This window comes from Protopterus annectens, chromosome 4.part1 (genome assembly GCF_019279795.1).
Source record: "Protopterus annectens isolate FY-2018-M chromosome 4.part1, PAN1.0, whole genome shotgun sequence".
In the NCBI taxonomy this organism is placed as follows: Eukaryota; Metazoa; Chordata; order Ceratodontiformes; family Protopteridae; genus Protopterus; species Protopterus annectens.
This window is the reverse complement of record NC_056734.1, coordinates 967497273-967521751: the sequence shown is the minus strand read 5'-3', so window position 1 is coordinate 967521751 and position 24479 is coordinate 967497273. Positions and strand designations below refer to the sequence as shown.

Here is a 24479-nt window from a genome sequence, read left to right as displayed (position 1 = left end):
ATATATGCATTTAAAATATGACATTTATATGAGAGAAAAAAGCCACAGGTATGATGAAATGGCATATATGTATAGAACTTATTATTTACTTTATATATAACAATATAAACATGTCTACAACAATATGAAATCTTCAGCTATGGATATAACTTTTGAAACAAATGAAAAAGTACCTAATGATATAACCCTAAAACATTCTACCATGGAATAAAATATTCCTAGTTTGTTGGAAAAGACAAACAAACTTCCACTCAAGCTCTCCATTAGACTAACAAAGCTTAGTTCATGCTTCTGATTAATATTAATGTGTCTCGTTTTTTAGTATGCATCATCTTAAAAAAAATGTCAGAGAGTTATTATGAATTACAAAGGTTAAACAGGTGTTCAGAATCTTTGTTATAAGTTGACCAAACTGAATATCTCTACAATCATCTTTTACTGTACCTCACGTTATCTCCTTCATCTACTATAGGGAGGAAGTCAGTTATTTTCATATTTATTAATTTATAGGTCAAATGATTTTATATTTTTTATGTAAAGTTGTACATAGGTTCATAAATTAGTACCAGACTAACTGTTGTGGTGGGCCATTCCAAGCCCAGCCAGTTACCCTATGTGAGAATGAAATCCTGCACCTTGTGCCTATAAGGTGTACACCTTAACCACTATGCCAACCTCCTACCCTTGTAGACATATTTATATTATTTAATTATATACATATTATTCTGTTCACTTTCTATTTCTGATTGTATACTATTCTTGTACTATTACTGTGTTTCTAGGTTTTATGTTTTAGCTATAATCCTAGTGTACATTGTCATAAAAATACATTTATATTTACCCTTATATATTTGACACTCTTTAATCTAGTACTACTGTTATAATCAGTCTTATTTTTTCCTTAGATGCTATGTCTAATAGTTTCTGAACAAACACCTGAAAAATCTTCCCTTTTAAGTTTCAAACTTTCCATAATAAATTGTTCTAAGATATTAAGTTTAGTTTTGTTATTATTAAAAAGAGGCAAAAACAGAGAAACACAATCCTAATTTTTTATCAGAAGTGTTATTATATAGCCTAGTATATAAACTATCCTTTTTGGTATACTGCAAGTATTCATAACTATTTAATAATTGGTTTAGAATGCAGTTCACTGTCTTTTGCTTATTATCTAACTTGTATTAATTGACATCTTAGCATGTGATTCAAAATATTTTACGGTTTACTTTTTAGACAGGAAGAAGTAACCAGGACCGGTGTAGAATTTTCAGAATTCCAGCAGCATCACAAAAGTGCTCATGACTGTAATTAATCCAGGAAATGTGAATCCAGGTTACCTTCACTCCACACATCAATCCCCCAAATCCTCGCAAACCACTAAAAGAACCAATACAAAACATTTCAAAGTATGTTAACCACTAAAAGCTATTGTATTTAAATAAATAACATTTAATGATTTATTAAGCACTGTTTGTATGAGATGATAAAAGGACGACAGTTATGTGTGATCCAGATTTAGCTTGTAAAACTGTGAATGTTACTCTATTTGATATCATTCTAACAGTAACTTTTATATATGTAAAAAGTTATATGTTTTGTAACAGCATGTCTTTCCTGGGTGCTATTGTATGTCAAGTATACTATCAGTAGCACACTACTGGACCATTTTAAGAACTCACACCATAACTTAACATGCCTCTTTAGTGTCATTTGCTGCATCTTGTATTATATTTAATAGTACATTACTCAAATATGACAAGATATGAGAAAGTGTGCCACCTAACATAAGTTTCATCATAACAATTATTAACGTTTAATAAGATGACTAGTTTAACCTTTTAAGTGAAAATAAGTGGCTTTAATTTCATATATAGCAAAAAGAATCAAACTCTAACATTTTGAAAAGGGAACTAGTAAGCATTTGAAGTACGGAAAGAAATAAATGATTTACTTTGTAAAAAGTAATTGCAGCACCTGTTCATAAGTATGAAAGCACCTATTTAAATTAATAAGAATTCATAACCATGAAGTGCATTGATTTTTTTTACTGCTTTTGCCTTATATTAACCAGCCGCATCTTGTTGCATTTCTCTTCAAAGAAGCTAATAGATTCCAGTCCATTTCTTCTGTTTTTTCTAGGATTTTATTTTTCTGTATGAAGTCCATTGCATCTTCTAAGGTGTTAAAAATCTTCTTTACTTCTGGAAGGTGAATCCTTATTTTTGCTGGAAACAAGACTTATGCTTTAATATTGTTTTTCTTTAAGCTTTTAACAAGTGGCACACGTGCTTTTCTCTTGGTCATCACTAATTTAGAATAGTTATTGCCAAATCTTATAGTATTTCCTTTAATTTTAATCGGATAATTAGTCAATGCAGCTTTTAAGACAAAATCTTTATCTCTACTTCAGAAAAATCTTACAATCAATGACCATGGTGAAAGCATTTTTGTTTTTTTTAAAGATGAGTTAGAAAGTGATCTAGGTGCCTTTTCGATGCCAAAAGAAAAAGCTTCAGGCAGGTTCACAGTTTTAGGCAGCCAGATATTAAGGAATTGGATCATACTGTCTCCGTCTTCTTTTTCAGGAATCCCATAACTCCTGATGTTATTCGTTCTAAGATATGTTCTCTAAGTCTTGTATTTTTTCCTGGAATAAGTTGTTTTGTTTCAGAAGAAATTTATTGTTATTCTCATTTTCAAGTAATGTTCCATCAAAATCAGACATTGCCTCTTCTGTACTCGAAATTTGTGATGATTGTTGTTTAAGATATTCACTCAGCACTTCAACTTGTTGTTTTACATTCCTCTTTAAAACTATCCATTTTGCTTTCTAATTTATCTGTCTTTACAGATAACTCCCTGATGTTACCTAGTATAGCCTGTATGTATTTTTTTCAGTGCACTGTCCTGTACACTGGGCTTAGAGTGGCTTATTCTGAGACAATTAGTTCTTTCTAGTTTTCTTGACAGGAAAAAGCAATTAAGAGAGTTTCAAACTTGTTATTATTTTAGTAAATCTTTCAGCTTATCTTCAGCTATAAATCCATCAAGTTATAAAATGGTCTTTTTGAGTTTTTTTAGTAAAAGTCCTTGTCAGGCATGTTAAAATGAAGCAGAGTTAAAACAGTGCTATTGACTGCTCACCATCTTGGCCATTTTCCTTCTGGACAGAGCTCTGATTATATTTCCATATATCATATTTACAGTGTTCAGGTTATGATTTGCTTTTGCAGAAAAACATATAGGAAGAGCACTCTGTTCTTCAAAATAAATAAACAAGTGGGGGTAGTTTCAAGGAATACCATTAGCTGATAATATTAAATTAAATAAATTCCACTGCATAATCAACTAATTATAATACAGTATTAGTTAAAATTTCTTAATCTCAATACTCTCAGACTGGTACATGTAATAAATGCATAATGCTTGTTTAATCTTAATACATTTAAGACTGTTACTACATCAAAGAAAGCTATCACAGGAACATTGGAGATGGACCCAAATATTCTGTAACATTGGTCCAGACATGAATATCTTATACTTCAATCCTCATTTGTTATACTCAGAAACTTATTAAAGAAAAAATCAACTGTATGTAACAGTTTAAGCATCTAAAATCCCTTAATATATACTGTACACATTAACACATGTAATAAGTGTATAAAATCCAATTTCAATGTATATATTGCAATCTTGATCTTCCACAGTTTATGAAATGCTCTGCATGGTTTACATATCATGACGTAATACTCTGAGAGAAATGTGTAATTCTTGTGTATTTTCTTTAAGTTATGGAGATTTCTCCCTGAGACTATGCTGAAAAGGGACCTTTTATGGCCAAGTAGGACTTTCCCAGTATACAAATGCTAATAATTAAATAAATAAACTGGAAGGCAGGACAAGTGACTGACATTGATGACTGGGTGTTGTTTTAGACTAAATAATAAAAATAATAACAATGTACAGCCAGTATATAATCTGTACTAACTGAAATATGTGTTTTTTTCAATATATATTAACATTTTATTATTAAATACAAACAGACTCTATCATCAGATGGTATGCAGTACAGCAGGAACCAAAAAAAAAAAAAAACAATACTCCAGAGCTGTCCAAAGATGAGCTTATTAAGATCTTCTCTCTCAAACTAACAAGACACTTCTTCAGAAAGATACTACTGCAAAGAGATATGCCATTAAAAGTTTTTTTAAGCTCTCCTGACAGACATTAACCAATTAAAATGCACTTTAATGAAAGACACAATAGAAGAGCTATCAGTTTTAAACCACCCTTTATACAAAAGATATTATTTAACCTGGGACTGTGGCCAACATTCAAATATATTTGCCTTCCATTACTTCTTTTTTTTTTAAGACGATATTCTAAGTCCACTAAGCATGATATAAATTAGAAAAATAAAACTTTCTGAATCTGATGTGCAATGCATATGGGCTGTAAAGGCCTTTCTTGTATTTTTTTTTTATTCTTTGCATAACAAAGTTTGCAGATCCTCTGTGGCAGCTCCCTACATAGAACATGGGTGCCGGAACCATAGAGCCAGGGGGAGGGGGAGCCCCCCACTTTTACAGCTGCAAGACCTGTCGGAAAATATTAATGAAGTGGAGTTTTCACGCTAATGTGGATTCGCGCACGGAAGTTAAACTAAATAAACTAGCTGTTCTCGTTCTCTTACTGCTCTGCGTTACAGGAGTTATGCTGCTGCTGCTGTTCTGTTTGTGCTGCCAGAGCCAGAGTCATGCTGGTCAGGAGAGTTTTGTTCTTTTATTTGCAGGAATTATGCTGCTCCCCTGTGTGTGTGTGTGTGTGTGTGTGTGTGTGTGTGTGTGTGTGTGTGTGTGTGTGTGTGTGTGTGTGTGTGCGCGTGTGTGTGTGTAAAATGCCCCAGTTAGGTATACCTGGTGGTTATTGTTACTCAGGCTCAAACAAGAGCCTGAATTCTCTACCCATATCACCACTTGTGATTCAGGGAGTTGAGCCCATAGCTCTCAACTGTCTAGATTTTCACAGAATATTTGGTTCATACTTTTGGCCTGTTCCTCTTATAATTTGTGGTATTCTGGCAAATCTGTAAGAACTGAATTCACTAAATAATGATAGCCCTTTAAGTTTCAGTCTTCCTGTCTTTCAGGAAACACACGGTAACACAAAACACTTTATTTTAGCAACTTTCTAAGATTATACAAGCAATATTTAAAATGTGTCCCTGGTTTTGGGCCTTTGCCCCCCCCCCCCCAAAATAAATTTTGGCTTTTTCCAGTTTTCTTGTGCTGCGAAATTGAGAGATTTAGTTGAGTGTCAAGTGGATTTTACAAGAAGCTGAGAGCTTCAGGGGAAGAGAAGTTTAGTGCTACTTATGCTAAGTAACTTGCATTGTTAGTAGCACAACAGGTAGTATACTTGCTTTTGATGCAGAAGGCTGTGGGTTCTACTTCCACATTATACAGATTGCTGATACTGTACTTTAAAGGGAGTGGATGCTGCATTCCTATGAATGTCCTCCTTTGGAGGAGTTACCTAGTAACTATATTTCTGTTATCAGTTTGCCATCCATTTCCCATTGCAAAATTACTAGCTTATCATTTTTTTAATGTAACATAAGCAATTTATTCTTCAAGGGTAACAGGCACTTTATTTATAGATGAAACAATGAAATATAAAGTTGCTTGCTAGCAGCATCCTCTTCATTAGTTACAGATGCCTTTAATGTGGAATTATTTAGATGACTTACTTCTGCAGAGATTTTGCATATTTACTGATATTGGTGGATTGTAATGACAGAAATTTGAGTGGCCTTTTATGGCTGAAATTTTCTGAAATGGTTCATACATTTTGTTTCATTGCTTACTAGAAGACTGTTCCAAACTACAAATTTAAAACACATTCTAACAAGTGGTGCTGTATTATACAAGGAATATAATTTAATACAATCAGGAAGGTGAATCAAACAATGCATACATGTATGCTTGCTCACAGGATGCAGCAGATCAAAATAGGGGAAAAGACCAGTCACCAGTGGAGCCCCCAGGGTTTGGTGCTGAGACTTTTTCTGTTTGGCCTATACATCTCAAAGAGAGAAGGAAATACCAAAGGGCTTTGACCAACTAAGTTTGAGATGACTGCAGGCTAGGGGCAGTTATTGAATCCCCAAATGACTTAGCCATCATGGAGGAAGGTTTGTCCCAAAAAATAACTGGTGTCAGAATCGTGAATTGAAACTAAACTCCAAGAAATACATTATCGTATCCATGGGAAGTCATCTACTCCACGGAACTGCCAAATTGACAATACCCCCAGAGAACTGACCCAGTTGTTTGGCATTTGGAAACCTGAGGTACAGTGACCTAACTTTTGTCCATGTGCCCAGAGTCATAAGAAAGTCTTACTATATTGCACAGCTTATAAACAAATTGATTTTGACTAGCTCTAAAGATGTTATTGTCCCCCTTTACAAAGCCCTCATTAGGTCAATCATTTTGTATAATGCTCACTTTGGCATGCATCTTTCCAGAACCATGCAACAACTGGAACACCCACAGAGATACCTTACTAAAGGCTACAAGTCCTAAACAATAGGTCTTTCATGGGCTACCTCAAAGATTTATCACTATACTCAGTATCCTACAGAGTGCCTAGATGTGACATGCCTGGCATACAAAGCATCCTCCAACCTAATACAGAATTACTGAACATCAGCAAATCAAATGGCATCAGAAATACTCATTCCAGGTATCTAAACTGAATGTTGTGGAGAGATGGATATATATCACAGAGGCTAACACTGTTCCAGAACAGACTATCCATTCAAGTAAACTTGGATCTAAGGATGGGTAATAGAAAATGTACTCCAGGATTGCCCCTCATGCCACTAATGGAAAAAGGCAGTTCCTAAATGCGACATCCCTTACATGGGTCCCCTCAAATTATCTACATTGTGATCACATTTATTCTCACTAGGGGTAATATACAATTATCAGCCATGGGATAGGTAAGACCAATCGGGAAATGTTAATTCAAGCACCAAAAGGAAATTGGCTAAGCTTAAAATGTCCTCCAAGTTAACCTATGCTGTGGCAGTAAATAGTTTTAAAAAATTGCCCTTTTTACATCACTAAGGACCCCCTAATACTCTCCACCCCCCCCCAATCTTCAACAGCTTCTGGCGCCTCTGACGTAGAATGCCTTGTAGCTGTCAAAAATTGTTAAATAAACAACACCTGTACAAAGTACAAGCATGTCTCTTTTCATCTGGAAAATTGATATCCTCATCGAATAATAAGACATTGGGACCCTTAGTATTACCTAAGGGCTTGTTGGTGGTAAAACTCTTTTGTTATTACCATCAAGGATAAAATACATTTCACCATCCAGCTGAAAATTAAATGTAAACTAGGTTCAAATTGACCATTGTTTATTTTGTCTATATATTAAAATTTGATGTGATTTGTATTGATTTTCAGCAGCTTTTAACAGTGCTGATCAAACTCTATTAATCAGATTGAAACTTTATTGGTTAATAGTAAAACGGGTAGAGGAATGGTTAATTCAAAGAAAAAGGTAAGTATTTTAAGGGATACAATGTGGGAAAATCTTATGTTATGGTCATGGGTTCCTTAGGGATTTGCTTTAGGTCCATATTTATTTAGCCTCTATCACTTTAACTATTCCTTTTGATATATTCCATTGGCTAAATGCTGACAATCTGAAATTTGCCAAATGCATTTATAACTCCAGCAGACTATAACAGGTTACAAACCTGTCTAGAATATCTCTGTAATACGGCAGACATAAATAATATCGTAGTATATACTGTACAAGAAAAAATGAAACTAGTATACTACTGTCAAAATAAAATAGATGATAGTTTTAAAATTAATGGAGATGTAATCTATAACGTAAATGCCTTTAAAGACCTTAGCATGTTGGATAACAATAAATTAAATGTAACTTTAAATGTATTGCCTATCGTTAACAGATACATAGGTTTATTGTAAGTACTAGACTAGCTGTCCTTCCACACGATTTTAAGCCCAGACAATTTCCCTTTTTGTGCTTGAAATAACCCATCCCATTTGGTTACAGATTGGCTTTACCCCTCCCAAGGTCGATAGTTATATAGTACCCTAATGAGAATAACTGGGATTATACCATAGATAATTTGATGGGACCTATGCATGGGATAAATAATTAAGAGATAAGAAATTTAGTAAATACAGGAACACAAAGGTATTAAAATCATTGCATTTTTGCACAAATAGACCTAAGACTGAATATTGTCAAACTATTTGGTTCCCTTTATAAGAAACAGAAAAATACAAATACAGGGAATTCAGTACAGATTTATGAAATTGATAAACGAGTGCAAAATGTTACCTTATGAGAAAATGTTACATAAACTAGAGCTGTTTGCTATTACTTACAGATGATTAAAAGATGACTTGATACAAATTTATTAAACTGCCCTACTGGCCTCTTGTGTGGATGCTTGGGATTACAGTGTACAGGGAGATTAAAATTCTCCAGATTATTAAGAATCTTTCACAACAAAAATGTCACTATCAGTTGGTACTCTGAGGGTGTAGTGGAAGACTAAAACTTCCTGTGAGTGTTGGTTAAATTAAACAGCCTAAGTTCCTTTAAAACCACTTTAAATGTACAATTCAGCAATGTTTGTTGCAAGTATTAGTCAGAAATGGAAATAGGGTGGCCACGGTGGTGCAGTGGTTAGCGTTGTCGCCTCACAGCAAGAGGTTTTCCGGTTCGATTCTCGACTGGGGTGCCTTCTGTGTGGAGTCTGCATGTAATCCCTGTGGTCGCGTGGGTTTCCTCCGGGTGCTCCAGTTTCCTCCCACAACCCAAAGACATGCTGTAGGTAGATTGGACACTCTAAAATTGGTCCTAGGTGTGAGTGCGTGTGAGTGCGTGCATGTGTGTGCCTTCTGTGGAAGGTTGGGCGCTGTGCTGGCAACTCGACACTGTAAAACTCCACTGCCAATCATGAGCGGACAGCTGATCCACGGTGGCGACCCCTAACCGGAAAAAGCCGAAAGAAGAAGAAGAAGATTAGTCAGAAATGGAAATATTCCCACAACTGAAACCAATTATGTTGCATTGCATTGCAGACTATTAATGACTAAAGGCAGAGTTGTAGCTATGGTGTGGCAAAAGAGGGAGCTGCCCTGGGCACAAAGTTTTAGAGGGTTATGGATGGCAGATATGGATCAGACTTCAGTGCTATTACATTTGTAGTGATAACTGAAGAGCTGTAGCACTCCATATATGGCATAACTTTAACAGCTGCTTGCTACAGGTAGCATTTAGCCAATGGAATATATCAAAAGGAATAGTTAAAGTGATAGAGGCTAAATAAATATGGACCTAAAGCAAATCCCTAAGGAACCCATGACCATAACATAAGATTTTCCCACATTGTATCCCTTAAAATACTTACCTTTTTCTTTGAATTAACCATTCCTCTTCATTTTTTTTTTTTGCTCTTCTGGTCCATGGAGAGGAGTTTTTGCTTAAAGTTGAGGGGGACACCACATTGGGGGATAGCTCTGGGTAGAAAAATGGCTAGTTTAACCTCTGGCTGAATGATTAAACTGCGATTGTATAATGGAATTATTCTAAAGTTATTATGTACGTAGATGGTTAGATGATGTACTAGTCTCAGGAATAAACTTTTGATAGCATCTGTATAAAAATACTTTGCTAGGACATAATTGATACTCTCTCATCTATTTATTTTTTTTATTGACATTTGTTTACCAGGAAAGTCTGAAAGGGTAATAAATACCCATTTTCAGCATAGATCCAGGGAGAAAAGCTCCAGATCATTAGATAACATAGCTGTAATTAAAAAAAAAAAAGCATGCAAGCATGTGTATATATATATATATATATATATATATATATATATATATATATATATATATATACACATACATACATATATGGGTCTACTTTGTTACACTGAAAGCTCATTTCACTGAATTTCAATTCATCTTGACCAAATCACTGAAAGTTCAAATTACTGAAAACTGGTTTCACTGAATCTCATTTCACTGAAGTGAAGTACTGGCATTGTGTAGAGTACTGTAAGGCAAGTAAAAGGTATATGCCCTTTTCACCACTGTAGTGCAATCTTGGAGTTAGTATATATAATTAAGGGGATGTGGGGGGCAGAGCCTCCCACACTGGGGTGGTGGGGGGCATAACCCCCCATTTATTTTGGGTATCTATTGTCTTCTGGAAAGAGCTAGTCATTGATGTTGTAAGTATGCATGTCTATGGTTTAAAATGCATTGTTTTGAAGCTTTCGGTGAAATATATAAAACCAAACTAGGTGGGGGAGCTATGCCTCCCACCCCCCCAATGTGGGGTGCTGTGTCCCCACACCCCCCTAGCTATATATACTAACTCCAGGTTCGCACTACAGTGGGGAAAATGGCCTATACCTTTTATTTGCCTTACAGAATGGAGTATTCTACACAGTGCTAGTACTTCACTTCAGTGAAATGAGTTATCAGTAGTTTGAGCTTTCAGCAATTTGGTGAGGGTGAAATGAAATTCAGTGAAATGCGCTTTCAATGAAACAAAGTAGATCCACACATATATATATATATATATATATATATATATATATATATATATATTTCATATGTATGTTCGGGTCTATATTATATTTTCGAAAGTTTCAAACATCAAACGCCATATGGTCGACACCATATGAGCGATGTTTGAAATTTCGAAAATATAATAAAAAAATAAAAATAAAAAACTATACTTACCTAAATGCTGTAGGCAGGGGGGCAAGCCCCTTGCACCCCTCATGTAGGGGGCTGCACCCCCCACACCCACGCTACTTAAATATTCCTACTCAAAGATCGCACTGCATTGAAGTAAAGGGAAAATATTCCCTACAGCGATTTCCATGTTATGCGCACGACGTTTCAAAGTTTTGACCAATCGGGTTCGCTCAATACGCGTTCACCGTTTACAATTTTCAATCACGCGATAGAAACCCTATATGTTCGATGCTTGAAAATGTTGAATTTCATATGGCCGAGACCATATGATTGACATTTGAAATGTCGAACATATGAAAAAACAAAAGTAAAAAACAGCAAACACTTACCTAAACACTGCTAGCAGAGGGGAAAGCCCCCCTGCACACCCAGTGGCGGGCTCCGCCCCCCACAACTCCAGTAACTTAAACATACCAAGTCTGAGATCACACTACAGTGCAGGAATGCAAATACTTCCATTCCGCACTGTATGGAGACGGCAGTTCTGCATTGTCGGCATTTCAAATGTTGATCATATGGTCTCGGCCATATGAAATTCAGCATTTTGAAGTGACGACAATGTGAAGGGGACCCATATATAACAGTGGAATACCTAGGATACATTAAGGCAGGAGAAGATACCAGTGAAATAATAATTAAAAAAAAGTTAAAACATAATACATGTGGACGTATGTATTATGTTTTAACCTTTTCAAATACGTGTGTGGTATTCAAAACATATTTTTGGCATTAAATGAATGAGACATCTGAATAAATAAACCAAAGCACCATAAGGGTACAACACCAATGAGTTAAAAATAATTGTTAAGCACTTTTGTTCCTTTTAAAAAACAGAACTTCATCAAAACAATATAAAGCTACCAAAACATAGCAATTAAATACTAACAAGTCACATGACTACACTAATGTATGGTCTCAACAAAATATACTAATACAATATAATAAATACGAATTTCAATTAACTAATGATATCAAATAATTAAAAAATATATGCATATTATTTAGATAATGGAAATTATCATTTTTGCAAAGACCTTTCATTCAAAATACACTTAATGTTTGTCAATTCATTCAACCCAGGAGAGTGATCCACTCCTAAACTAATCTGCCGTTTCAACCCCTTACATTCTAATTTGTTTCTAAAAATTTCCACTAAATTCATCTTTGTTTATATGATCAATTACAGAAAGTGAAAATTTTCAAGTTTGGTGCTAATACAGCCCCTATCTATGATGAATCCATTAAGAAAATTCAGTTCTGTGTAAAAATCATCTTCCTTACTAATCAACCTACTTACCTAATAAACAGCCCTGGTATCATACATCCTATTTCATAAATGTAGGATACTGACTGCTATAATGCAAATAATTATTAACAAAGCTGTTTTTTTCTGTGAATGTTACTTAGAAAACAAGCTGATTTATCCATATTAATGGCCATATCCAAAAAACTAATTTTATCACCAATATCCAACAAGATAAAAGTAAGAAAGTTAGTTGAAGTTTTAATGGCTATCAAAACTCATCAAATTGAACTCTAGCATCTGTACAAATTAAAAACAAAAGCTTCAGTGTATTGTTTGTAAAAAGACACATAGAAAATAATTTGCTCTGAATCAGACAAAATTGTTCCCACCAACATTTGACCAAATGTGCAAATGATGGTGCCATGCATGCTCCCATAGCTACAACTCCAACTTGCTGGTAAACCTTGCTGTCAAAAACAAAAAAAAAAATATTGCTTAACACAGTTTCAATCCAAAGCACACAGTATTAATAAAAACATTATCAAACTCTGCAAAGACACTTAGGTAATGTCTAGCAAAATCAATGACAGTATCTTGTAAAAGTGATATATTTATTTATTTATTTATTTATTTTACATTTGTTAACCGGGCTAGTCCAACTGGATACATGTCCATTTTCAGTGGAGGCCCGAGGAGAAAAGCTCCACTAACTACTACTTAACAAGCTAAGAATATACAAGTTATACAAAAAACATATATACAAAGCTGTTACAGCAATACTACCTAAAAAATGTTCAAACCCAGTAAATTCATATTGTCTAAACAAATCCAATAACACCCAAGAGTCTCTCAATTAAAATTGTTAAGACTGTAGTATTGGGTCCAAAACAACATCTAAGTTAATGGCCATAGCCAATGTCTTGCTATGTCTAGCAACCACAATGTTCCAGAATTAAGTCAGATCAGCTAACTCCTGCTGTAATGCAGCATCTCAGACGGAGCCTTCTGTGGACTGTTTGCCTTGTGGATGACTCTTGGGACTTGTATTGAGCATTATATCAGGAACTTGCACCATTTTGTGCACTATTGGGTGTGCTGCACATGACTGATCACCATATACATAATTCTGTAGGACAGCATAAGAAGTGCCCTGTGTTATTAAGAGACAAGAACTATTTGCCAATGTGTAGCTGGTCTTTTCCTCATGGATTTGTCAAAATGTCGAGTCCCCTTCCAGAAGAACATAGAAGTGCTGATATCCTTCACATGGCTGAAATAAGATTAGATAATTACACAGGTACAGCTAAATTCACATGCAGGTCATAGTGACATTGGCCATTAACCTGCATATGTAGCTATGAGACCAGACATTCTTTGTGCCATTATAGAAAGACTTAAATAAGCCTTATAACCACCTTTCTTCATAAAGTACTCAGGTACACAATGTGTAACTGAATTATTTTTTCATGTACTTCTACCAGTTACATTGTGCAGAGCAGCAAAGATTCTGCTGAGCTATAAAATCACCACAAGGCATAATCATTACTTACTGGGATTAATCAGTATTCCAAGTCTGGATGTCTAATCCTAGAGTCTTCTATGTCACACATGTTCACACAATGGAAACCAGGATCCTTCATGAATTCCTGCTATGGTCTTCTTCTTTCAGCTTTTTCCCGGTTAGGGGTCCCTACAGCGGGTGACCTGTCTGCTCATGATTGGCAGTGGAGTTTTACGGTGTTGAGTTGCCAGCCCGGCGTCCAACCTTCCACAGAAGGCACACACTCATGCCTAGGGCCAGTTTAGAGTGTCCAATCCACCTACAGCATGTGTTTGGGATGTGGGAGGAAACCAGAGCACCCGGAGGAAACCCACGCAACCACAGGGAGGAGATGCAGACTCCACACAGAAGGCACCTCAGCCAAGGATTGAACCGGAGAACCTCTTGCTGTGAGGTGGCAATGCTAACCTCTGCACCACCGCAGCCACCCCAATTCCTGCTATGGTTTATGTTCATTAAAAGGTATTTTGGTTTTTAATTGACACGCATGCTGCCTTAAAATCAAGCTTGTTAAACAGTGAACTGATTACTTTTTAATCGCTAAGTTATTATCATTACATATGCTTAATGCTTTCTATTATTTTATTATATCCATCTAGCTATGGTCCTACAGTGAATGTTGCATGTACTTTCATACTTCAGTACTAAAGTTCTGAATTCTATCTTCTGTATTTTAATAGACTGTGTATTCAGAGAATTATATGCAATTAATCTGCAGTTAATAGTCATAGTTATGACATGCACCTGGAGGGTTTCTCCCCGGGCCTCCGGTGAAAATAGGCTCTGTCGCAGTTGGACTTTCCTGGTAAAATATGTTAAATAATAAAAATATATTAAATTACTTGCTATGGATTCATTTTACTAAGGAACAAACCTACACATACTCAGGAAGCAAAGACTTTCAGAGTACAGCAAGTTTACAAAACTCTGCCCAAGATGTTATTGAATTAAATGACTTACATTTTGGAAAGCAAATGCTGACATTTGTGTAGGACTTCATAAGAACATACTTGTATTATCATAGTTGTCAATGTTACTTGTTTGACTTCATGAGAAGGTGTGATATCTTATGGAATGGGCATTTCCTTTTTCCACATGCTTGTTATACACTCAGGGTATCCTGCCACCTGCTGCATTCTTCTGCTTCTTATGTTGCAGATGCCTGATGTCCTGTATTTTATGTCACAAGCCCAGTACGTTCAAATGACCCTGTCTCATAACTGATGAACTTTCATTGTCCAGGCAAGCATAAAGAGAGAAGATGATAGCTGCAAAATTGCACTTCGGTCTGACTAAAATGAGCCTTCCTTCCTTCCTTACACTGGAGACAAGGCTCTGCAGTGACACAGTCATGTGCTGATTCTTGTTGTTCTGTTGTGACGACATCACACTTGTGATGAATTGTTGCACCACGATTGTGACATTACAAGAGCTATATAGCGGCAGACAGAGTGGGCTGCACAAATTCAATCCAGACAGTAAGTAAGAATGACACAGACAATGCATACAGTATAAAAAGACAATCTTAGCATTGACTGATGAGGCTGAGAATGTCTATTTTACTCTTAAATGCCTGCAAGGTCAAAATCTCCTGCAGGAAATGCAACTTTTGAAGATCCACTGCAAAGCAAATGCTTCAGATGTGATTCATCATTTTCTTAGTACTATTCCATCAGCTATATCCTACCAGTAATGCCCTGCAACATGAAACTAAGAAACATAACTCTTATTGAAATGGGAAGGAGATAAAGCGCTTAAATTATTTCCAAAAAGAACGCTAACAGCTCAGTTTGCATCTCTGCAGTATATATTGAAATTGTCACTGAAAAGAGCAGGTTTTACAAAAACTGTTTGCAGTATCTGTAAATGTGATTTGCTATCACTGTATTACAGTCAGAAATGGATCCCATACATTAAATGACATCAGTCTTAACAATCTGGTGCTGTGGGAATTTTATACTATTTATCAGTCTTGTGTTATGGTGGGAGGTGAAAGAAAGCAGGGCCACTGGGCCAGTGCATGAAGATAGCATGTCAGTAAATGGAAAACAAAAGAAAAGCATGAGAGAATATCAGAGGGAGTGAGAACAATTTTCAAAGATGATTAGAAGTCAAAATCAGTACTGAATAGATATGGGTGGGATAGGATGAATGCTCCTTTATGAGGGTAGATAACACAAGAGTCTGGGAAATACAGGAAGAGTGTACAGGGGAATCCTATAACAAAGGAAGAAAGGGAAGGACTAGATGCATAAATTAGAGATTAGGAGAGATGCCTACAATTGTGTGAGGAAGGAGGACAAAGACAGCAATAAAGAAGTAGAAAACCACAAGGTAAGACTGAAAGTGTGGAGGAAAAATTATTAAGGAGGCAACATATCTGGTTCAGCTAGAGGAACGGTCCAGGAAGTATACGTCCTGAAACCTGAAAAACAGAAAGACTAGTTTTATAACACTAAAACTTAAAAATACGGCTGTTAATATTGCACTGAACAACTCAGAGGTTATAGAAGAGATGTCCATATTTCACAAAGATCTGTATAATTCTGAAATGGCAAGAGTAGCCAAGTGGGGATGAAATCCATGGAGTTGGGAACATTTAAACATGCACACAAACAAGGGCTGGATATCCATTGTCCACCCACAAAAGACTTAAAAAGACATTTAAAGGGCTTAAGGGTAGAAAGATACTAAGTTCCAATGGTCTTGTTGAGTTTTACAAACCTGCAGGTGGGGTGCTAGGGAATAGCTGTGTATTATATACAATAAAAGCCAACAACTGCAGGAAGTAGACAGACTGAGGTAATCCATAGTCTTTCTGTTACAGAAGGAGAAGAAAGTGATAATGAAACCAGAGGATTTTATGACTGTTTGATAAATACTGACACAACAATTCTAACATGATTGTGGACAACAGAACTGACAAATGACTCCCTGGGATCAGAGAGACTGGGCGAGGTGCCTTCATTAAGTGGAGGCAGTTATCAGATAACTGGTGGTTCATACAAGCGTTTATGAAGGAAGGAGAGAAGATACATACCTCCTTGGTCTGACAGGCACTATTCAATACTAAAAAGAACTTCACTTAGACAAGCCATTCTTGTTTCCATCGCTTTTGGGTTTTGGATTTAGCAGTCTTTCAGAAGTAGACGAGAGTGCTGTATCACCATCTAGAAGTTGAGATTCTGGTCAATGAGGTCATAACAAGTCCTTTTAAAACAGAAAGGTCATAAGACAAGTGTGCTGGCTGCCCTTCAACCTATTTTACTGAGGAAAAAAGTGTTAACTAAAGACTCAGGGCTTACTTTCTTGAAAAATGAAATTAAGGGAAATCTTTACTTTTGCTGATGACTGCATTTTAATGGCAGAATACTTACAAATGACACTAAATGGAGTGGTCCAGCTAGTTAAGGAATTCAAAGGGGGATCCACATTAGAATATAACGTTAAAAGGTATGTAATGATTTTGCTGGGAGCAAATGGACCATAGTAACATATAAATGGTTGTCAGTGCACCCATGAACCACGTATGAAGGCATATGTCTTTACAAAATTCTGCAAAACATGAAAAGAATTCTTATCATAACAAAGGGAAGAAAGCAGGTCTGTAGCAAAAGTTGGAAGGTAAGAGTGGTACTCAGGAGGTGGGTATTTACTCAGATACATACCGTAGGAGGAGTTGTTCCATATTTTAGAAGAGAAACAGTTGGTTTAGACAAATAAATGGGAAACCAGGAGTTTTGAAGAAAAGATTTTATTACCTGTGAAAACAGGGATGATAGAGCATGTCAAAGTTTGAGGGGTATACAACAGTTTGCAGGCTATGGCTCTGGCTCTGGCTCAGAGCCAGGTAAGAGAGTGCAACTTAGAAGGACTAACCAGAGGACATAAAACTGTTGCTCTGACTGAGCCAGCTATAAAGGGCATATTAACAACAGGTAATTTTGATTGTTGCAAAGTCATGGCTTTTAAGCAGGGTGTTCTTCCATGAAGGAGATAGAAGTAAGGGATGTTTTTAAGTCAGAGATCAGGCAAATGGTACATCTTCAGATTCCCTCTGGATCAGAAAAGGTCTGGAAGGAGGTGCATATTGTTACTGTGTGCCATAAGAAAATACAATAGCAGAGTAGATTCTTCATGAAGTACATTGATACGTTCCTAAGGAAGCAGGACTGGATGAAAGATTGTCATCTAAAAGCAACAACGTTGGTGATTTTGTGAATGACTAAAAGCAAATTATAGGTCTTAAACCTTCTTAGGAGGTGGATTTTTATTTTTTGAGGAGGGTGGAAATTAGTAGACTGAAATTATTATATCAAGAAACAGGAAATACATAAAAGAGCAACCCTGAAATTTGTATTATTTATTTTATTTTACATTTGTTGACCGGGTTATGTCTGACTAAGCTTAAGAGCCCTTTTTCAGCAGAGGCCCAGGGGTAAAAGCTCCATACACTGTACAGTTATACTTAACAAAAGCAGTTAATAACAAAAGATGATGCATAGAAATTAAGTGAACACAAAATTGCAAAGACACACAACACTGAGTATTATTGAGAGCAAATGAAAAAAAAAATTAATACATCTCCCTTATTAGAAAACCCCTAGCTTCATAAAATCCACCCACTTAACCCAGAACAGAGACTGTCTGCATAGTGGTAGTTTGAGAAAATTGTATGTATGTACAGAGTTTTTACCAAAGGGGATGACAATGCACTTTTTGGCATCGAGCTTGAGGCCATGGCTTTGACACCATGCATCTGTCTCAGTGAGGCCCTTTTGTAGGATGTCCACATCGTTAGGAGTTTTGATTATGGCTCCTAGTTTGCAGTCATCTGCGAACTTCGTTAGCCAAAGACCCTCTGTGTTAGCCTGTACTTCAGAGCAGTAGATACCAAACAGGAGAGGACCCAGGACTGAACCCTGTGGTACTCCACTTGTCACTGGTCTGAAGTCGGATTTGGAGTCTGCTACTTTCACAGTGTGGGTTCTGTCAGTGAGCCAGTTGGCAACTCATCTTGTGACATAGGGATTCATACCTAGTTTAGTGAGTTTATCTATAATTCCAGAATGGGGGATGGTGTGAAAAACCTTGGCAAGATCTAGATAGGCTGTGTGAACCACCTTACCCTCGTCTGTGGCTTTGGTGACTGCTTCAAAGAAGTCTATCAGGTTTAGGAGACATGATCTGACTTTTACAAACCCGAATTGGGTGGAGTCCAGAGTTTGGAAATTACCAATGTTTTTGTTTACAAGTTCCACGATACGTTCCATGGCCTTGCAGACCAGGCTCTTCAGGCTAATGGGGCAGTAGTTCCCGGGGTCCATGGTGGCTCCCCCTTTGTGGAGTGGGATAACCGTTGCTGTGTGCCATTCAGTGGGCACTAGTCATGAAGGGAAGTTGTAAGGTGTCAGTGTATGGTTTGTAGCTGGGTAGAGGGAGATACAAAAAAGACATGATATAAAGACATGATATAAAAGGAGAGTAGAAGGAATTAAGTGGTTTAGGGTGAAAGGATGATAAGAGACACAGGCTGTAGATATAATATATTAGTATAGTGCCCCTGGATATGGTGACGGATAGCTTAGGATACACTGTGTGGATGGATAGGATGTTTTGTCTAGTTAGGATCTGAGCAGGAATACAGCCATGCATTCAGTAGGTGTTATTTAAATGAGAATTAAAAGATTTCACCTGAAATGTTTGTTTAAGGGCAAGTAAGATGAAGTTCCAGAATTTAGAGGTGTATGAGTAATAGACAGAGAGTCAGCAGCAGATTTGTTAGATTTAGTTATTAGGAGAAGTGTTTTTTTCTTTAATCTACTAAGCAAAGAGGCCTGTTTGGTGACTACTATTGAATGATTTGAGTTAGGCTAGGACATTTTTCAGGTCTGTTACTAATGTTATATAGTATGTCGTTGAAACAGAGTCAGGGAGTGAGGCAGTTCGAGCCAGTGTAGCTGCTTTAGTGCTACTCAGTTGTGAGATTTTTGTCACGTTTGCAGTAAATTTGCATACTTTGTTGTAACACTGCTTAAGGTTATGGAAAGGAAGACGTGTGGTTTGGAATGAATCACTGATTTTTTGTTTTGTTTGGGTTTAGGAGATGATAAGATTGGTTCAAAGATTTGATGGAGAAGTAGGATTGTTGTGTAAAGTTGTGTTGTGTAGAGATGGTAAGCTTGGAGCTGAGTAGATTAAAGTTGAGTTGTCTGCATACTGAACCATGGAGCCTTGTCTCACTGCAGTATGATGGTTGTTTGCACAAATATTGAAGAGGAGAAGACCTATGACTGAGTCCTGAGGAACACCGAGAAACATGTTTGCCATCTGGCACACTGTAGCTTATCTAAGAGATATTTTTTAAACTATCTTAGGGTAGATGTGGAGAGACCAAGGGAGAGAATTGTTCATAGTAGTTTAGAATTGGAGACTTTGTCAAATGCATTTGATAAATCTAGGAATATGGAAGACACTAATTTACCTTTATCCCTAAGTTGATTTATTGTGTTGTGGAAGGAGAGAAGAGCTGTAGTGGTGTTATGGGAAGGGTGAAAGCCATGTTGGGTGGGAGAGAGTAGGTTGTTATTTATGAGATCCTTTAGCAGTTAGGAATGTACACACCTTTCTAGGAATTTTGAAAAGGTAGAGTACATGGCTACTGGTCAATAACTGGACTTTATGTATTGGGATAAAATATATTATTCCGTACTTTACGTACATATGATTCTAATATGGACATATTGATTAGTACTGATATGTGGCAGATTCAAAAGGAAGTTAGTCAGCTGCTAATATTGTAGGTTTCAGTTGTAATAGCAGTTTTTGTATCATTTTACTTGGGACTGGTTGAAGAGAAAACGATGAAGTACTATTCTAAACGAACTGAAGGGTATCTAATTGGTTGTCTGCTAGATTCTTTAGTGCAGCAGATATTACTTGAATGAAGTGAAAGCCAAATTGTTGAGCAAGGTTTGGTTTGTTTCATTTGGCAAGGGATTTGGCTGAGTAATCTTCTAGGTTACAAGGGTTTGTTAATGCTTGCACAATATTTTTTTTTTGTTAAGTTGGATGAGTTTCTTGGAGAGATTTCTCTCTATATAACTGTAATATTTCAGTTTTAACTTTATACCATCACTTCCATGCTTTATCTCTTTCTTGTATTACCTGTTTGGTGTTTCTAGGAAGTCAAAGGGATGGGTTATTTTTTGATATTTTTTTGTTTAGTGAAGCCTTACTAATGGGAAGTAAACATTAAGGTTTTAACTCCTTCATCTAGAAGTAAGGTCATTTTGGAAGACCAGTTGATTTGCCTACGTGTAGAGATAAAGATGGTTAAATTGAAATAACAGTGGATTACAAAATAAATAAACATAAAAGAATCAAAAACACAAATATCAAAAGTAAAAAATGCAAAGTATAATAAAAGAAGAACAGTAATGTAATAAGTGATTGAAGGAGGTAATTTTGTACAATGTAAGAGATTCAAAAGAAAAGCCTAATGCCTGACAATATGAGGAGGAAATGTTACCATCTTAGCTCAGATGCTACTACTTTACCTGGAAGTCATACAGATGGATGCCTTCACTAAGCATGGGGCAACCAGGAAAGATGATCAGTGGGATAGGGACAGCTGGACTCCAGACGTGGCAAAATATATGATTTGATTCTTCTTATTATGGTAGACAGACCATTTACTATAAAAATATTGATCTTTTGTTTAGGTGTCAGTGGCAGTTTGGAGAGGTCAGAATGTGGCATGATGGGCAGCTGCCAAAGTATATCAGTAGTCTTTTATTTTTCTACATTTTTTGAGGGGGCGAGGGACAAATAGTTTACTCAGCCAGAACAGCACAGCAGGTGCTTTTATAGGTTCATATGGGGTTACTAGGCTACTGATCCAATAGAAAAGGGAAGATTTTAAAAGAGAGATTTTAAGCCAAGCCAAATTGGCCCCAAATAAACAAAATATTGCTGATGTGTCAATACGCCAAGGAATTTTATGGTAACAACATATGGCTGTATACATCATGTGTTTTAACATGCTGCCACACTTTTGCCATGTTAATTATGAGCCTAGGCAGCTCATGTGGGATAAACCAGTGGAAACTTAACAGAACCTTTTGGCCATCAACTTGGATGCTGTCTTATGTTCATGGTGCATTTTGTAGAGCAATGTATGTGTATTTTGAGGCAGTACTGGTGATTTACCATATTGAGTATTGCATATATTCTGTGACAAATGGATATTCTCTGGTACTTCTTATTGTTTTTTTCCTCTGCAGGCATTTTATGATGCTTTATGCATTCATTACATTTACACATAGCTTAAGGCAGTAAAACTAGCTGAAATTATTCTTGCATTCTGCAACACTGTCAGCATTTATTGAATATAACTCACTTTGCAAAGTCTGACTTTATTGAAGCTTGCTTGGATGGGACCCATGGGAATGAATAAGAATTTTGTCAACATGTTAAATAAATTACCCTTTGATATGTAAGTGCTTAGGTTGGCTATATAGGCAATGGTGTCTCCATTATGGAGGATGTGGAAGGAACCACAACTCACCAAAATATTCTCAGTCAGTTGATCTCTGGGTCTATTCACAGTGAGAGAGCAGGATTCTGCCAGCTTCAGTGAAGCAGAGGATATTGCGATTTAGAACCACATGTGTACATTTTGCAGTGCAGCACTGGGCTCGTTTGTACTTTTACGCATTAAGTAAGGGTATATGTGCTCTGCAGCCCTTACTGCACATTTTAACTGCTGCTGCAGATATTTAGCAGAGCTGTCTGCATGTAAGAGTGCAGCACTCGTTAAGTACATCACAGCAAGGTCTTGTGACCATCATGTCTTGCCAGCTCCCATGCTAGACTGCACCTCCCTTTACAAGTAGGGCTATGCCACTCATACTTGTGGTGAATGTATGAATATCCATTCAATTACCAAGAGGTAGGTACTGCTTTATCTGCCAGTGGAGTCTATGCTAGAGGTGAGGGAGGTGCTAACGAATCTCTATCTCGCTCTCTCACACACCCACTCTCTATACCTTGTTTTATTGATCCACTGAGACAGGTTTAGACCCCTTGTTGTGGTATTTGATTGTGTGAAGCCACATGAGTTCCTGGACAGCTGGGCTCCTGAATGCTTGGAAGATGTACAATGTTTCTCTCTCTACCCACAGTACTATGTGTACCATAGCTTAGCATGCATCATTTGCTGTTCTTCTGACATTTGCAGAAACAGAACCATACAAATTTGGAGCCTAGAGTTTCAATTTGATTAATGTAGGGGAATTTTGTGTATAGTACTATTGTAACAAAGCAATAATACAAGCACATCACTGCCCCAAGTAAAGAACGAACAAGCGGAGCATTAGGGTCTCCTTATTCCTATTCAGTATTCCCAAATAAAGTAGAAAGACCCAAATGACCAGCAGTGAGTCTAAAGAGCATTAGGCAACAAAGACTTCCTACCTGCAAAATAATGCACAGTGTTTTGTGTACTGGTAATAAAAACACATGCTTAGAGTCAGAATAAATGTGTTTACTTACGTAGTATGCTAACTTAAGGCCTCCCATGTCAGCAATGTTTTCTCCCAGGGTAAGTTTGCCATTGACCTGTACCAAAAACAATTGAAACATGTGCCATTCAGTATTACTGTATACCATAACTATAAAGCAGAAGTTGTGCAACACATTTTATTTTGTTTATTTATTTGTAGAGGTGAGTAAAAAGGAGCATGGGGCCCTTCTCAGCCAAACCATTGTTACACATAACAAAATTTGCCAAACCTTTATGCAAAAACAATAATAGATGGGACTAGAAATGTTTAGAAGTAAGAAATAAAAAAAAAACACAATTCCATTAGACAGCAATAGTTATCATGCAATACATTTTCTTCCTATAAAACAGTTGTAATATGGATCCATCTGTGCAGAAGACTATTCGAACAATTATTAGATGACTACATGTGAAGAAACAAATGTAAATAAATAAATTAGGTTGTGACTAAGTTCACACACTTATATGGGATTTCACCACAGAGCTAAATATTTAATGTCTTGGTGAAACCTGACAGAGCAGAAAGAGATTTTAAGGTGTGATAAAGGGGATTCCTTATGAGTGCTGCTCATACTAAAAAGGCCATGGAAGTATGCAGGAGAAAGGGCTTTGCAGAATCTAAGTCATTGGTTGTAATATCCATCAGGCTTTCTACTCTGTCAGATGCTTTCTGCCTTATAATTCTGTGCAGATATCTGCACTATAAAGTATAAATGAGTCCAGTTCACTCAGTAGTTTGCCTTGGCAGGGTTCTCCCTACACAAGGCCCCAGTAACAAAACAACAGATTTTGTTTAGCACAGCAGGGGGCTTGTTTAACATCTTTTTAGAATACTCTGCAAAAACTAGTACAGCACATACAGCTCTATTCTGGACAAAACCAAAAAGAATAGGGGTACAATGATCCAAAATTGGAGATAGTTTCTAAAGATTAAATTCACATAACAAGCACTTTCGGAGCAAGAAGTACGAAACTGATCTCTGGCATTACTAATTGACTGTAATCCTCAGTAATGTACTAGAAAATCAACAATTTTACAAGGTACAGGTCAAACATTTGAGGCAACACCAGGGACAGTAGGGAGGCATGAGCATACTTTGTGTTTAGTAAAACTGTACATTTGGACAATAATTCCTTTACTTGCTTGATGAGGAATGTGTCTAAATTGTGGCAAGATGCCTACAGAATATCCTTAGCTTTGATAACAGATTTATATATGAGCTATGAAAAAGTGATAAACATCAATTATATTCTAAGGTATATATTGACATCCACTGC

The 24479-nt window shown here is 36.6% G+C and overlaps 1 protein-coding gene across 2 annotated transcripts in view; it reads right to left on the bottom strand.

Moving 5' to 3' along the window:
• The window catches only part of ECEL1 (endothelin converting enzyme like 1), a 2857191-nt gene that overhangs the window by 419969 nt on the left and 2412743 nt on the right, over window positions 1-24479 (bottom strand). For both annotated transcript variants that reach the window (XM_044070676.1, XM_044070677.1), the window contains one exon: window positions 23192-23257. In XM_044070676.1, the coding sequence (XP_043926611.1) occupies window positions 23192-23257 (66 nt within the window). The remainder of the gene's footprint in view (window positions 1-23191; window positions 23258-24479) is intronic.